The sequence below is a fragment of the Aulonocara sp. 'chitande type north' Nkhata Bay genome, linkage group LG5 (assembly GCF_057382095.1).
Source record: "Aulonocara sp. 'chitande type north' Nkhata Bay isolate Kocher_YH1m ecotype deep benthic linkage group LG5, A_spYH_male_GT1.1, whole genome shotgun sequence".
Taxonomy (NCBI): Eukaryota; Metazoa; Chordata; class Actinopteri; order Cichliformes; family Cichlidae; genus Aulonocara; species Aulonocara sp. 'chitande type north' Nkhata Bay.
Window position 1 is genome coordinate 29,695,420 of NC_141348.1, and position 14,820 is coordinate 29,710,239.

Below are 14,820 nucleotides of genomic sequence, written 5' to 3' on the forward strand. Positions count from 1 at the left end.
ACAGTATATTTAAAAAAAAACAACAAAAAAACAAACAAACAAACAACCCCCCCTCCCACTGCAGATGCAGTACATGTACTGATTGATTGATTGCATCTGTTCCACCTGTATTCAACTGAGAAAACTCACCTTACCAATAAAATGTTGATGAATGTCTGAAACATGGAGCTTGACCCATGATTGCAGCATAATTAGATGATTAATGTGGATGTGGTGATGCAGTGGTTAGTGGAAAAGGTTGTGGGTTCAGGGTTTCTGGTTGGCTGGGGCCTCTCTTTGTGGAGTAAGCATGTTCTCCCAGGGTATACCCTCTGGGTAAAGGACGTGCATGCTAGGTTGGGCTGTAAGTGTGAATGTGAGCATGAATTTTCTCTATATATCTCTGTGTTAGCCCTTTGATAGGCTGGCAACCTATCCTCTGCCCCACGTCCTATCCAAGACCCTGAACTGGATAAGCTGTTAAGAGGATGGATGGCTTGACGTTTATACATTCACACTAATGTGAGCCACAGTTAGCATCATCCTTATTTAGTATACTGTGTGATGTTCTTTTGGTTTAAGAAGATTGACCTCTTCACATAAGGGTCAGTGTGCTGGATCTATTGCAGAAGGGTTTTTTTTTTTGGAGATTGCATGAGAAAACCAAAGAGGCAAGGGAACTGTTGCGTGATGTGCCAGAACAAGAAAGGGGAGGAAAAAAATGTAATCGTAAACTTCTGTTCAGGTTAACTGCACCTGATCAGTGAGAATACAGTAGGGTCTGGAGTAACTGTCAACCACGATGGTGTTTTGCTGTTCACGTGGAGGTAGTGCAGCCTGGAGGATCATGCGAGGATGCCCAGGAGGCTGTGGGGGCTTTGAAAAGGTAGGCATTTTGGAGAGGAAGCAGATGGCCCACATTAAAAGCAAAGGGCCCTTGTGACTGTCCTCAATGGCCCTGCAGAGAACTGGGTAATTAAATGAGAAATTTAATCAGATTCCTCAAATTAAATGTCCAGCTGGATAGTTCTGCAAGAACACCACTGACTACACATTTACCTAAGGGAGTATCACCAGTGGATGCATAATTCTCCAATCAGTACACACTTGCACAAGAGGATATTCCAGGTGATGATTGCTGCTAAAGTATTCCATTCACAGTTCTGCCAGCAGGAGGCAAGGGGCCCTCACTGCGCGGCCACAGAGGGGTCATTTTAATAATAGGACCTGAGAGGAAGCAACGAAACTGCGAGAGGACAGCATTGGTGGGGTGCAATCAGTGGAATTAGCCGGTTGGCTATTATGTTTTCCGCCTCCGCGCTTCAGATAGACATCTAACAACATTTCTGTTTGATGCAACATGTTTTGATGAAACACGTTTGGTTTTTTTTTAATAAGAGGCAGTGGAGTGTCGCGTGGATGGTGGACATAAGCTCTCGATTTCTGAAGTCTTTCTTATCACAGCCACCCTAGACAGAAACCAGCTTCTGGGTCCGTTAGAAGTCATTTTGCATTCAGCAAATCCAAGAACCGCCTCCCCCCCGCGTCTTCTCCTCTCCCTTCTCAGCTCCCGCCCCGTGCAGACTCCCTCTCCCTCTCTCGCTCTCTTTTGCACACACGCAGCCTGTCCGGTAGGATGGGACCAGACCAGTAGCCACATATCCGTGCACGCCTGACCGCTAGTCTACTTCCTGGATGGAAGAATGGGACATTTCCAGCACCACTTTTCTGCTTCGGGCTTCGTCTCGCTGACGCCGCGGATAATCACTTAATAATGACCGCATGTAGTCAATATTATTCGATCACTTTTTTTTCTCTCCCCCCTTGCTTCTTCCTCCTGTAGTTAAATACCGCGATTGATCGCCGATTGACCTCGCTACACTTCGGGAATGTCGCTATCTGGAAGCCCGCAGCTGCACACACGGAGGAGTCCAACAACAGATTTTGAACTGTTTTTGCACAGCCATAGCGTGCGTAACGTTGTATTCCTCGAAGCTAAGAGCAGCCTGTGCTCAGACCGGAGGCGAAAAATTTTGTCTTTTTAAAAAAGGAAAAAAGGGGGGAGGAAGAAAAAGCAGTGACTGTGTCCTGACCGCCAACCATTACTTTGATGCTCTGCCTTCGTGGCCACTGTGCCAACTTCGTTTTAGCTTAGGTGGTGTGCGTGTGAGTGATTTCTGTCTCTCTCTCGCTTTCTCTGGTTGTTCTCTTTTTTTTTAAAGAAGAAGAAAAAGACAAACTTTGTCACCCGTTGCCTTCTTGCTGCTCTCGATGAGTAGACTAACATGCGGAGAATACGGGAACCGAGTTACTGGTGGATTTTATCCTTAATGTTTTTAACCTTGCCCAAACACAAAGACTGTCAGCCTGGTAAGTACTCGCAAACACACGCGTTAGCTATCATTTTTATTCAGCCCAACTCCTCCGGTGCCTCGCGCTACAGTGTTAGTTTAGCTCCCCCTTTTCTTTTTTTACCCCCTCCCCTTATATTTTCAAGGGTAAACGGATAAAGGTTTTGCTTGTGGAGATGAAGGGTTTAGCTTAACGGTTTCAGGGCCGAGCCGAGTTCAACGTCCAGCCGCCGAGACGTTTAGCCTGCGTGATTTGTGTGCATGTTATTGATTAAGCAGTGAGACTATGGCGCAAAGTATCCCTGCGTTAACGCCACACTGAACACTCAAGCAGAGCCGGTTCTAGTCTCCGAGCTGCCGTTTGACCCTTCTCCCTCGTTAGCTGGCTAGTCGCACAGAGCGATTCGGGGTATATGAATGTATGGAAATGCACAATAACATTCCTGGAGGCACTCCTGTGGCTATACTTTATGCCCGGTGTTTCCACGTTGGTGTTTTTTTCCCCCTTCTAACGTTGGGTTACGAAGATTGATTTATCCGGGTGCCCTGCAGTTTTATCGCGGGGTTAATAAGTTATTTTACAGACGCACAGTAGTTGTGCTTTTAGTTTATGTGGCGGTATATTATGTGCTTTTCCTCGCTGTCATGTGCGTAGGTAGAGGCGAGGATGAGGACGATAGTTAGCGCTGTTGGTTCGTGGATGGATGTGCATGTATGAGAGGCGATTAATGCCACTGGAGTACGAATGCAGGTCTGGACTGTAGGCTGCTTGTCCTGTGCAAAAACAAAAGGAAAAGAGACAGGGATGACTAAATATTGACGTTTTTAAGCGTTTAAGGGGTTTTATCCGTTGCCACAGCTGTTTCAGCCACCCGTTCAGTATGTTTTATTAAATGTGGGAAAAATGACAAAATGTCATAGGTTGCTGAGTGTGGTGCAACACTGGGTCTTGTGGTGAAGCCTGTGTCCCTTTTTTAAATGTTGTTTTCCCACTCGAAGTGCTCTTTGTGGTTGGGGGGAGGTTGGACTTCATTTAGATTCAGGAATCACAGAGGAGGCCGGAGTGAAGGCTAATGCTGGGTTTGAGGTCAAATGTCAAAGGGATTGTGATTAGGTTTTGATTTATATCCCCTTTAAGATGGATCAAAACAATCAGTGGAATGACACACTTTAAGATATTGAAGGTTTTTTTTCCTTTGTGCTTCATGGCCCCTCAGATTTATTGATAGGGTAAGGATGATATCTGTATTGTATACCAGGCCAAGAGTGACGTGGATTTTACAGTTAAAACAGCTGATGTAAGTTTTAAACACGTCTTATGTTTTAATTTTTTATTACGCTCCATTAAATTGTGATGGGTAGGGGGTTAACTAAAATCAGATTTTTCAGTGGTCAAACTGCAACATGAAAATATGTTTCTTAACAACAGCTGTATCTCTGGGAGTGGTGCATTGCAATTGTTTGGCACCTGTAAGCCAACATATGCCAAGACAGCTGCTCATAAATGAACGGATTGGACTAGAAGTAGGTATTGGACAACGAATGCATCTGTAAGCTGACACCAACATTTCAGTTTCCTGGCAATTTGATTTATGAGCGTCACTTCTTCATCACTTCTGTTGTTAGTGCATTAACAAGTGGATAAATGTAAAGTGAACGAAATTCACCAGATAGTGGCAGCTAGCGGGGCAAACGAATCGGCTAATTGGCATGTTAATAAGGTTAACACAATAGTATTGAATGACTAACCACATAAATGAACACCATTCCCCTTTTTTCCCCTTTCAAATGTTTTTTTTTTCTTCAGTTACTCAGCTTTCATCATGAGGATAATTGGATAATTTTTCTACTGTATGATATTGTGAGCATTGTTACCCTTTTATTCCCATACTTAAAGGTATTTAAAGACACAGTACTAGGTGTCATATATCCGAAATGTAGTTTTTAGTGCTAGTGGAGTTATATGATTCTCATTGCCCAATTTGATACCATGGACAAAAAAAAGAGACAAACAAAATGAATATCCCTTGTCATTAAATATTAACTCCTTTATTTTAAAATCATTTCAAATCAATAAGATGGTGGTCAAAGACTGTTTATTTTAAAAATATTTACATTATATTTTATTTGATGGGATACAGACTGAAATTTAAGGATCGTTGCTGGGTAGCCTAGTAGCATCACAATGAGTTACAACAATAGTTACATTAGCTTAAGCATTTCTTTAATGTTAGCCATTGCAAACAGTTCAGTCTTATGAAATGTGGCAGATTTCACAACGGCAATGCCATCAGCCTCGAACATTTCAGGATCGCTACACAAACATGGATACTGCCTTTCTTATCAGCAAACTAGCTAGAGGTAGAGCACACTAGTTGCCATCTTTCACAGGTGGTTTTTGGTGTGCTTGTTGGGCTGGGGGTGTCTCCTTCTTCAGTATGAAACAATGGGTTAGAACAGTTGTAGGTGGATTCTGCCCCCATCAGTTCCAGAAGAATTGCAGCCTTGGTACCTACGTTACGTAAAAAAAACAACCCCAAAACAAAACCAATGAGTAGCGTTGCCTTTTCTGAATTATTGAAAGATGTTGTAAGTATCGGTTCTGGTGACATCCCTGTTCTGTCTTTACAGATGTGGTTCGTAAACAGCTATTCAGAGATTTAAAAACCCATAAACAGACACATTTTTTTATAGATTCCACCATCATCTGTGCTGTAATACTTAAGCTGTTTACACATATGTCCTCCAGAAAATGTGGAAAAATCAGGGACAGGTGTGAACTTTTAAATATATGTAACACTCAAAAGGACGTTCTCTACATCAGATTTATTCCCAGTAGTGGAAAATGCACAGTTTGATTTTTGTCAAGGATAGAGCATACTTGAGGCAGGACACATGACAAACAACGATTTATGGAAATTCTTTAAACTGGCAGGGTAAAAACCATTTAATGATTTGGACATTTGCATTCGGCTCCCTCGGCGATGTCAAAGGTCAAAGCTGCTGTGCGTGCATGGAAATGGCTTCGCTGTACAAGCATATTAGTGTCTGTAACTGTTTAATGGATCCGCTCCTGTGGCACCAATCACCCTCTATAGAAAGTAGCAGTGATGTAACACTTGAGAATGGTTCCTCGCTGCCCCCCCCTCTCTCTCTTGCCCCAAGATCCTTCAGTTCCACACTTCCATATCCTCATGTGCTCAGTTAGCTGTTTTATTAAGTAGTAGGCTAAAAAGGCCCCAATTTTCAGTGTCTTGAATATGGAATGCCATCAGGATACATCATTTCTAAATAGTTAAAACGGTTTCTTGTGTTTTGGCAATAGCCATACACCGGTACCAGCTGCACTTTCTTCCTCTCTTCTCCCTCCAACAGGGAGTTGACACATACACCATAGTGTCCACACGGTCCCACCTCCTCTCCCTTACTCACCGGCCTCTACATCTTTATGTATATATCATTCATTGAAATTCAAAAGTCCTTTGCCATCGTCAGCCCCGTGGTTTTACAAATGGCTTTGAATATCAGTTCCTGTGTCGTGACAACACTGTTGTTTCAAAAGACGGCATTAAGACCGCACCGGCTTACTGAGAAACCACCTGAAGTTGGGGGAGGATAAGTCCTCCAGTTTCTCTCATCTGTGTTCTTCTGCTATTCTTAGGCTGGTTTACAAAGACGTTACTGCCGAAGTTAACGTGAAAGTATGAATTTTAAAAGGTTAAGAGAAACTATTTGCTTAAAAAAAAAAAAGGATACAAGATTTAAACAAATGGCTGTCAGGGCCGATTTATTTTCATGATAACCTATGCGGGGTTTTTTCTTCTTTGGATACAAAGGCAGTTATGCATGTCTTTTCTCACTAATGCAAGCACCATGATTTCACCTCCACCCAAAATGTAATTCTCTTCAGTAAAACGGTGTATATAAAGACTTATAAGAAGATTATTTACTATTGTGTTTTTAAAAAAAGAAACTGTATGGTGTGTGGTTGGACTTGCACCTCTGCATCCATCATAGGAATTGCTCACTGGTAATTATAGAAATTCACTTATTTCTATAATATGTGTGTAATACAGCCTTGCGATGCAGCTGTGGAATAATTGGTTACACAGGGGGGGAGAGGAGAAAGGACCTTTTAAAAGATTTAAAAAATAACCATGTGCGGCTTAATGGATGTTTTCAAAGGTATTGAATTGTAAAAATGACCCTTTTCAAATAACATCATTGTTGCCTGCTGCAAATAGAATAGTACCGAGCAAACAAATTATTAATCTAATTAATGAGGTCCTGATATACCGCTGGGCCAGCAGGATGCCAGCTGTCTGGACATCACTGAAGCTGGCAACAGCATCATTATCATCAAGGTCCTCGGTATTTTTAATATTTTTTTTTCTGGCTAGCTGGTTCAATATGTACAGTACTGACACCGCGTCTCAAAACGGACTCTCGTGGTTTTTAAATAGCATCAGTAACATATGCTCATTCTCAATCTTTGATGGGCTCAGCGCAGTGTTATCTGTTGTCTCTCCACCAGCTGCCTGTGCCACCCACTAAATGCTCCGATGGGGAAACATTGCAACTGTAATCACTTTTCACTTGTGTGCAGTGTGCAGATAACTCGCTGTTTATCCCTTTGCTAGTGATGCTCATCCTTTGCTTATTGCTTTTAAATTTAATGACTAGCTTATCTGTCATTCTAATTAGAGTTTTGGGGGGGGGGACCTTAAAACAAGAACGCAGTATTGTTGGTAAAAGTATTTGAACCGTGATTGTTTGAACTACGAGGGAGCCAACTTAGCAACCGGCAACCATTGTGGTGTGCAGAAAGCACCCCAGCGTGTAACCTCTAACTGATCATCTGTGAAAAATGTTCCTCATTTACCTGTGAAATGAGCTACCTTTTTATTATTCCACAGTTTCATGTAGAATTTGTACTTGCTATTAAGAGTCAGTTTTGTTTATGCGGCAGCACAGTTGGAGTAATAGGACAATTATGTTAAATGCAGGACATTTAAAGGACATTTACATTTTTTTTAAAAAGAAGCTGTTACTTTAAAGGGATGTGAGGACAAATGAGACTGACTTTCACAAACATTTGAGGAATCGTGTCAGTTTTAAGATGAACATTTCTTATGCATGAATATATTATATATACTTTTCAGTTTTAGTGCTAATATTGCACACACAGATCTTGTGCCTGTTCTATTTCGGTTCTGTTCTGTTTTCTATTCTAGAAGCGTTTGGTCATGTACTGAAAATACCAGACATACGTTTTCTGTGCGCCTGGAATAGTCATTGTGAAATGAAATTGAAAGGCACTCCATCATATTCTCATATGTGAAAATAATTCCAAGAAATGCTGAAAATCCAATCAGGGCGCAAGATGAACTTTCCCCGTCCTAGCACTGGTGCTGCCAACTTTCAGTGAGTCGCCCCTGCGCGTGATTTCATTTGGTGCAGTGTGGTTAGTCAGCCTTATGTGCTGTCCTAATTGGTCTAATTTTTCACTGATGTAAAGACTGACAGTGACTCAGGACTTGATATTTGCGAAGCACTTTAATCTCTGGGCTATGTTTCAGTGCCACGAGCACTGGCGGGCAAAATTGGTCATTTTCTATTATATAAATTGTTACATTTAGATGCATATAAAACGAAGCGTGTACTTTAGTAACCATTGAGAGGGATTGGGTGGAGCTCGGTGTTTTGAGCCATTTAAAAGTGAGATTTTATGTAAAGGTGCAGTTGTAGCCTGAGGTTTTTGGTTCCATGTTTTGGCAGCTGGTCCCGTGAGCCTGCATAGTAGTGCATTTGAATCCCTCCCTTTGAAACTGAAACTCCTCAGATTTATAAGAGAAGAAAGTGAAGACAAGAGCAAAATGGCAGTGTGGAGTCCATGGTGTGTTTCAGCTCAGTGTGAGAGGATGTACTTCTTGCTTCCCGTTTCACCTCACGAGAGTGTGTCAGCTCATTGTTAAAAATTTAGAGTTGCCTGCAATGGACAGGCAGTATGTATAGACACATGGCATTCCACTTGCACACTGCTTCGCAACTACTTTGCTACCACTTGTGATTATTTTCTTCTTCAGTGGCTCAGGGGTGTCTTGCTGCCAGCCCCTGCACCCGGTCAGTTTTATAAACCCCCAAATTTTATAAGTCAGGCCTCCCTTTCGATTTCTACATCCTCCTCTCTCTCTCTCTCTCGTTCTACTTCTTATTGTACACCTTTTTTTTTCCTTTTAAACTTAAATGGCTATTGACCGCTTCATCTTTTGAACACAGTAACAGCTAAATGCACTGTTTCGTGTGTCATTGTGTCAGTGTGCTCACACTGGTTATGAAAGTGTAGGCAGGGAGAGGGCCGGTAGGGAGAGGCCAACTGAGCTAGTGAAGAATAACCACAGTGACAAGCGCTGTAGCTGTCAGTGCCAGAGAAGCACCAAACAGGCCTAAGATTATCCAGGGTTTTTCCTGCATAGGAAAACAGCAACAACAAAAACATACGAGCACCCACCAAAGAGGTTTTGTCCTTGTACCAAAAAAACAAACAAACAAACAAAAAAAAGCCCACACCAAGGACTGGCATGAAAACTATTTCAACCATGTTTTTTTTTTTTTTTTTTTTTTTTTTTTGTAAGGTACTCCAGGCTCATTACCATAACTATATGCTGAGCAGTCATGCTGAAGTGTTTAATCACCACCTGGTGCTTGTGCATTTTAAGCTGGGGTGACCCTGTCCTGATGCACACATGTAACTAGGTTTATGTTAAATTGGCTCAATCCAAAAAAAACCCCATCCAACACTGGACACGCTAATCTTGACAAAGCTATTCAGAGGAAGCTAATGACTCAGTCCTATGAGTAAAACTAGGAGGACAGCATCCTTGTTGCATCTACAAAAAAAGTAAAAATAAAAATAATAAATGGTTGGATGGTGATTGTATTAAGTTAAAAATATTTCCCGTTCTCTGACCACTTGAAAATTGTGAGGACTATAATGGTTGTCCAGAGTTTGTTGATGTTGCACACTCACAACCACTTTTGATTGCAAGCTGGTCGACCAGGTCGCCTGAAAGGAGACGATATTTCTACAAACAGTTGCCATCTCACTTGGACTGACTGCAATCACTCTGAGATTGTAGAAGGTTTGCAAATACTGGCTGTCTAAACTATCAGTGCTCACAGATTACCAACATTTTTATGTTAAAGTGTGCTTTCTCCTGTGGAAAAGTACCAGCACTAACACACTGTGTGCATTCTGAAGCAGAAAAGCTTTGCTTCTTCTCAAAGAACAAGCAAGCAAAAGACATGTTTACATTTAGAGCTCCCCCCCTACACATTGTTTAATCAAACATGTTGAATGTGTTTCCTTACTTATGGTTTATTAAGTAAACTGGTTTGTTTAATAAAAAGATAATGTGGGTTTCAAAGCCCGCATTATCTGCGTTCCTGGTAGCTGGGGTGTTTCTCTTCTCTGCCTTTTTTAGGGACGTTATTGTTGATTAACTACCAGCTGTCAATCTGTGGAATCTGCTCATTAAGTGATGACTTATTGACCTCGTTTCTGGGTCCAAGCTGCTTCTGAGTTGGAGGAGGCTTTTTAATGTTGGATTTTTTTTTTTTTTTTAAAGTGTGCTGCAGTGCTTTGTCTCTTGTGTTTTGAGTAGACACGAGCCCTCTAAAACTACTCAGTTGTCATTCTCAGCCTCTACAGCTTTTTATTAGCACTCTTCATGCGCAGCATGTCTTTAAGCTAAATTTTTTAAAAACACAGGGTGTACACCACAGCCTGTGTTCTCTCAGTGTCCCATGCGCACACGTTTTCCTTTTAATCTTTAGGAAAGAATCACTCTCTCGCCAAATTAAGATGACATTAAGCTTAGGATCAGAACTTTTATATAGCAAGTAATCCAAACCATGCAGCATCGTATTAATGACTAACCTTGTGTTGTGAATGGGGTCATCTTAGTTTTCTTGTCTGAATTTTTCATTTTATTCTTTCATTAATTGTCTCTGTCAATCAGGAATCCACGTGTACTTTCGTTGAGACTGTATTAATCCTCATCCTGTGTTTTTCTCAGGCTAATATAAATATGATAGCCACCAGGTAGCAGATCATTATTTCAACTGGACCAAATTCGCTAACCCTTTAAATAACACTGTTTTTAGTTCACCGTCTTCATTGCTCTGTTTAACAAGTGCCATATACATTTGCTGTTTTTTGAAAAAGAAATCCTTTAGTCACGACTTGGTATACCATTGTTTGATGTTAGTTAGCTAAAACTCAGAGGAGAATTGCCACACTGCAGAGCATCTCTGAATGCACAGCAAATCGAATCTTGATGTAGTTGGGCTACACCAGCAGAAGACCACACTGGGTGCTGTCCCGGTCAGCTAAGGGCAGGAAGGATGTGTTACAACAGTGAAGAATAGAGGAATGGGTCTGACAGGTCTGTTAGTGCTGCAACATTTAAATGTGTAGAGTCAGAATTTAATCTAAACAGCATAAAAACCTGAACCGTTATGGATTTGTATCAACGGTTCAAGCTTCTGGTGCTGTGAGGGATATTTTTCTGGCACACTTTGGCCACTTTAGTACCAGCTGAGCATCATTTAAATAGCACAGCCCTACCTAAGTTGTATTGGTGACAATGTCCATCCTTTTATGCCCATCTTGTGATGGCTGCTTCTAGCACGCCATGTAACAAAGCCGGTATTGTCTCAGACTAGTTTCTTGAACATGACAATGAGTTCACTGTATTCTAATGGCCTCCACAGTCACCAGATCCGAATCCAATAGAGCACCTTTGGGATGTGGTGAAGCAGGAGATTTGCATCGTGAATGTGCAGCCGACAAATGTGCAGCAACTCTGTGATGCTATCACATGAATGTGGGCCAAAATCTCCGAGGAATGTTTCCAAGCACATCGTTGAATCTGTGCCATGAAGAATTGAGGCAGTTCTGAAGGCAAAAGGGCGTGCAACCCGTTTCTAGAAAGGTTTACCTAATAAAGTGTCTGACTGTAGATCTGAGTGCCAAGGCCAACTCTTGTCCACTCGATACAGCTTCATCGATTTGCAGTTGTGCCACGGCTCTTTTATGTCTCTGTAGTGCTTAATGTAAGTTTCAGAAATGGAGCATCATCGAGCACTCTGTTCTTAGCAACTGCATTTCCAATATTGTTGTCAGTTGCTTTGGGATTTCCTTTTGTTTTACAGGCGTATTGAAGACACATTTGCAGCTCATTTAAAATTGATGTGGCTGGAGACAATTTGTGACTGTTTTACTTCTATTTATTACTTCCACTCCTTTAATTGGAAGTGTGACTGCAGCGTTCCTTCTCCTCCCACAAAAACCGGAGGAAAATTAATAAGAAAAGAGAAGCGTCATTAAGTATGAATTTAATTGTTTCTTATAAATATAGGCATCTCCCCCCCCCCAACATTTTCTGTCTGGCAGAGACTGATCTGGTGTAAAAACACAGCGGAAAGGCCTTGTGTATTTGAGCTCACTGGCTTCCATTGACATTGAGGGTGAGATTGCCCTGCCTGAAATTGCAGGAATTAATATTGAAGTGGAGAATTTCAATATGAGCTCAACGTTCTGGGAAGAGTGTTTATTTTATAAGATAATTACTGTAATTTGATATTAATGGTGATTAAACTGTTTATTTGTGTAACTTATGTTAATCAAGGCAATCAGTCATCACTTCATTACTTGGTGCGTGTATGGTTGACTTCCCTCACTCTTTCAGCCAAGATACTCGGAGCTGGTCACAGTAGCATTTTAATCATTTAGAATGACTCACGGCCACTTCACTCCAAATCATTTCATTTGTCCTAGCAACACCCGACGATGCACGCGCATACACATATGCACGCATACACACACGCGCACTGGAACGGACCAGGCGGGTTTAAAAGAAAGGGGGGGAAAATGCTGCCGGGGAAACTCGTGTACTTATTTCTTGTGCTTCATGACAATAGTGATTAATGTCCAGGCAATAACGCACTCTCACCGAAGGACATCTACTGCTGCACTGGAGGACTTGGCTATATCAATAAATGTCCTGTGTCCTTCCGTCGCCGTGTCCTCTTTCCCCTTTAAAAAAAATAAATAAAAATCTTGCCTCGACGTGATACCGTGTCGGCTTTACTTACAGCTGAACTGTCTGTCAGTGTTGCCCTGTGGAGAATGGAAACAATGGGGCTTTTTTTTTGTGCTGCTTAGTGTTGTGTGTCAACAGACCATATGTATTTCCTTTGTGCACACTTGGTGTGTTTCTCTGCTCTTTTTTTTTTTTATTATTATTTTTTTAAAATGTGGGTTACATTCAAGATTGTCTTTTTCTGAGGCGAGGAAAAAACAAATTCAAAAGTAGGCTATCTCCTCCACGAGGCTCATTTTCCCTGTCATGAATTATGGCGACAATCACTGAAGATATAGGATTAGGCGGTGCATGTTTTATCAAGCTCAGAGTGCTTGGCAGAATGCAAAATAAGCTTGTTGAATGAGAGTCAAGGTGTGTGTGTGTGTGTGATGAATTACATTTTAACCTTTACATAAATTATATTCTTGTTATCGTGAGCAACTATAGAAAGCCAGCGCGACATTTTTCCTTTCTTTTTTTGCTAGTTCAAATTTAGGTCACGGCAGGACTTGTGTATGAAATTGTACGCATCATTCAGCCTTTGACCTTCAACGAGATGGGAAAGTGTTTTATTTGAATGGAAGAGCAAATGAACATTAACATAAGCTTGACATGGTGCCACGTTAGTCTGATTGTATTATATAGCCATCACATATATATATATATTATATATGCCTTCATTTTCATGATTGCTTTTATGGAGCACCACGACTACAAAAATCAAAGCCATAAGTAAATGACTTAATGAAAACGATGCCATTAGAGGCAACACAAACTGTTACACGTAATTGTGGGCATTCTTGATTTATGACGTAAAATTTTGGTATTGTTTATTTTGCCCCGTTTTTACAATGTTGACTCCCGGAAACCTATTTGTTTAAGGAGTTTGAGCTGGCTCGGCGCCCCTTGTGCTTTCATCTGACCCAAATCTTTTTGGGCAGACAATCGCCATTGTTGTAATGATGATTAAACTCCTTAAGTTAACACCTTAACAGATGAGTCCCAAGGCTCTTTCCTTTGGGTTGAGAATGAGATCGATGTTCTTTTCAGCCAGAAACCAACAGGTAAAAGGTTCAGGGTAATTGGGTTTTTAACCATCTTCTACTGTGGTGGTCCTAAGCCACTTTTAGGTACATAATATATCATTATTCATGGCCTGCTTTTGGATGTTTCACTCATTCACAAAATGGATATTGTAAATAAGTACCATAGGCTGCTAGTGGGGAAAATTTGGTGTTGGTTAATTTCAGGGGATTCCTGGGGAGAAGATCTGCTGAGTTGGAGGCTTTTTTAAGTCAGACCAGGAGTTTAGAGTCTACGCTATCGATCCTGTTGACACGCTTCCCTATGGGGAATGCAAATGTTTCTGTACTTCAACACAAACACTCCTGGTAGTAGGACCCTAATTAACTAGGGATTTGAATACCGTGGCCTTTACGTTTGACATTTCCATATTTCAGAAAGATATTGTTTTATGCTTCCTCAACAAAGACAACTCTCATATTCACCAGACAGTGAAATTTTATGACAACACAGTAAACAGCTGAATTTATCGAACATTTATCAAAACCAAAAAAGGAGGGGAAAAAAAGTCCTTCTGTTTGAACCCTGGATAGTTTGAGCTGCGCTGTCGCACAAATTCTCGTGTGTCCGCTTATCTGTCAAACACCGGCATAAACTGAAAGTGTGATAGCTGCTCCGTGTTATTGTCACAGCTAATCTAAGCCTAACAACACACGTGTTTACTGAAGCAGAGCAGATCCATCCCAAGGTAACCACTAATCACTCAGGGATTGCAGAGATCATCTGTCCCCACGCTTAACAGCCAGCGTCAAGCAGGTGGGAGCTAGCAACCACTCTGCTGCTTCAGCCTCTCAGATCTCAAGACAATCATCTGTGTTGCTGTAATGTTTAGAATTAAATGCTTTGAATAGGCCTTATGGTACCAGTAACATTACTGAGTGTCTTCTTGTTAAAGTGGAAGTTGCCGCTTTGAGATAAAAGGTTAATCATGTATTTAAGCATGTGAATATTCTCTGAATAGACTGACTAAAGTACTTTTTCCAATAAGCATGATGGCACTTAGGGGGTATTCAGCTTACTACTTGCAAGGCTCACCATTTTGCTGAACTCCACCACCATATTTGAAGGGTAGCAGTGTAGTGGTGGTGGAGCAGCAATTAGTTGCTTCATAAATTTGTCAATAGATGGAAATTATTATGACAATATTTAGAGAGATGATGGCAAACACTGCCCAGTTTCCAGCTTTATAAATATACTGGGATGGTTGTCATTCGTGCTTAAGGGATGCTGATGAAATATATCTTAACATAATCTAAAGA

General features: G+C 41.2%; 1 protein-coding gene across 1 annotated transcript in view; it reads left to right on the plus strand.

The window, feature by feature from the left end:
• Positions 1-1,590: 1,590 nt before the first annotated feature.
• The window catches only part of ca16b (carbonic anhydrase XVI b), a 110,685-nt gene continuing 97,455 nt past the window's right edge, over positions 1,591-14,820 (plus strand). The window contains exon 1 of the mRNA XM_086292872.1: positions 1,591-2,349. Within this exon, the coding sequence (XP_086148998.1) occupies positions 2,265-2,349 (85 nt within the window). The 5' untranslated portion in view covers positions 1,591-2,264. The remainder of the gene's footprint in view (positions 2,350-14,820) is intronic.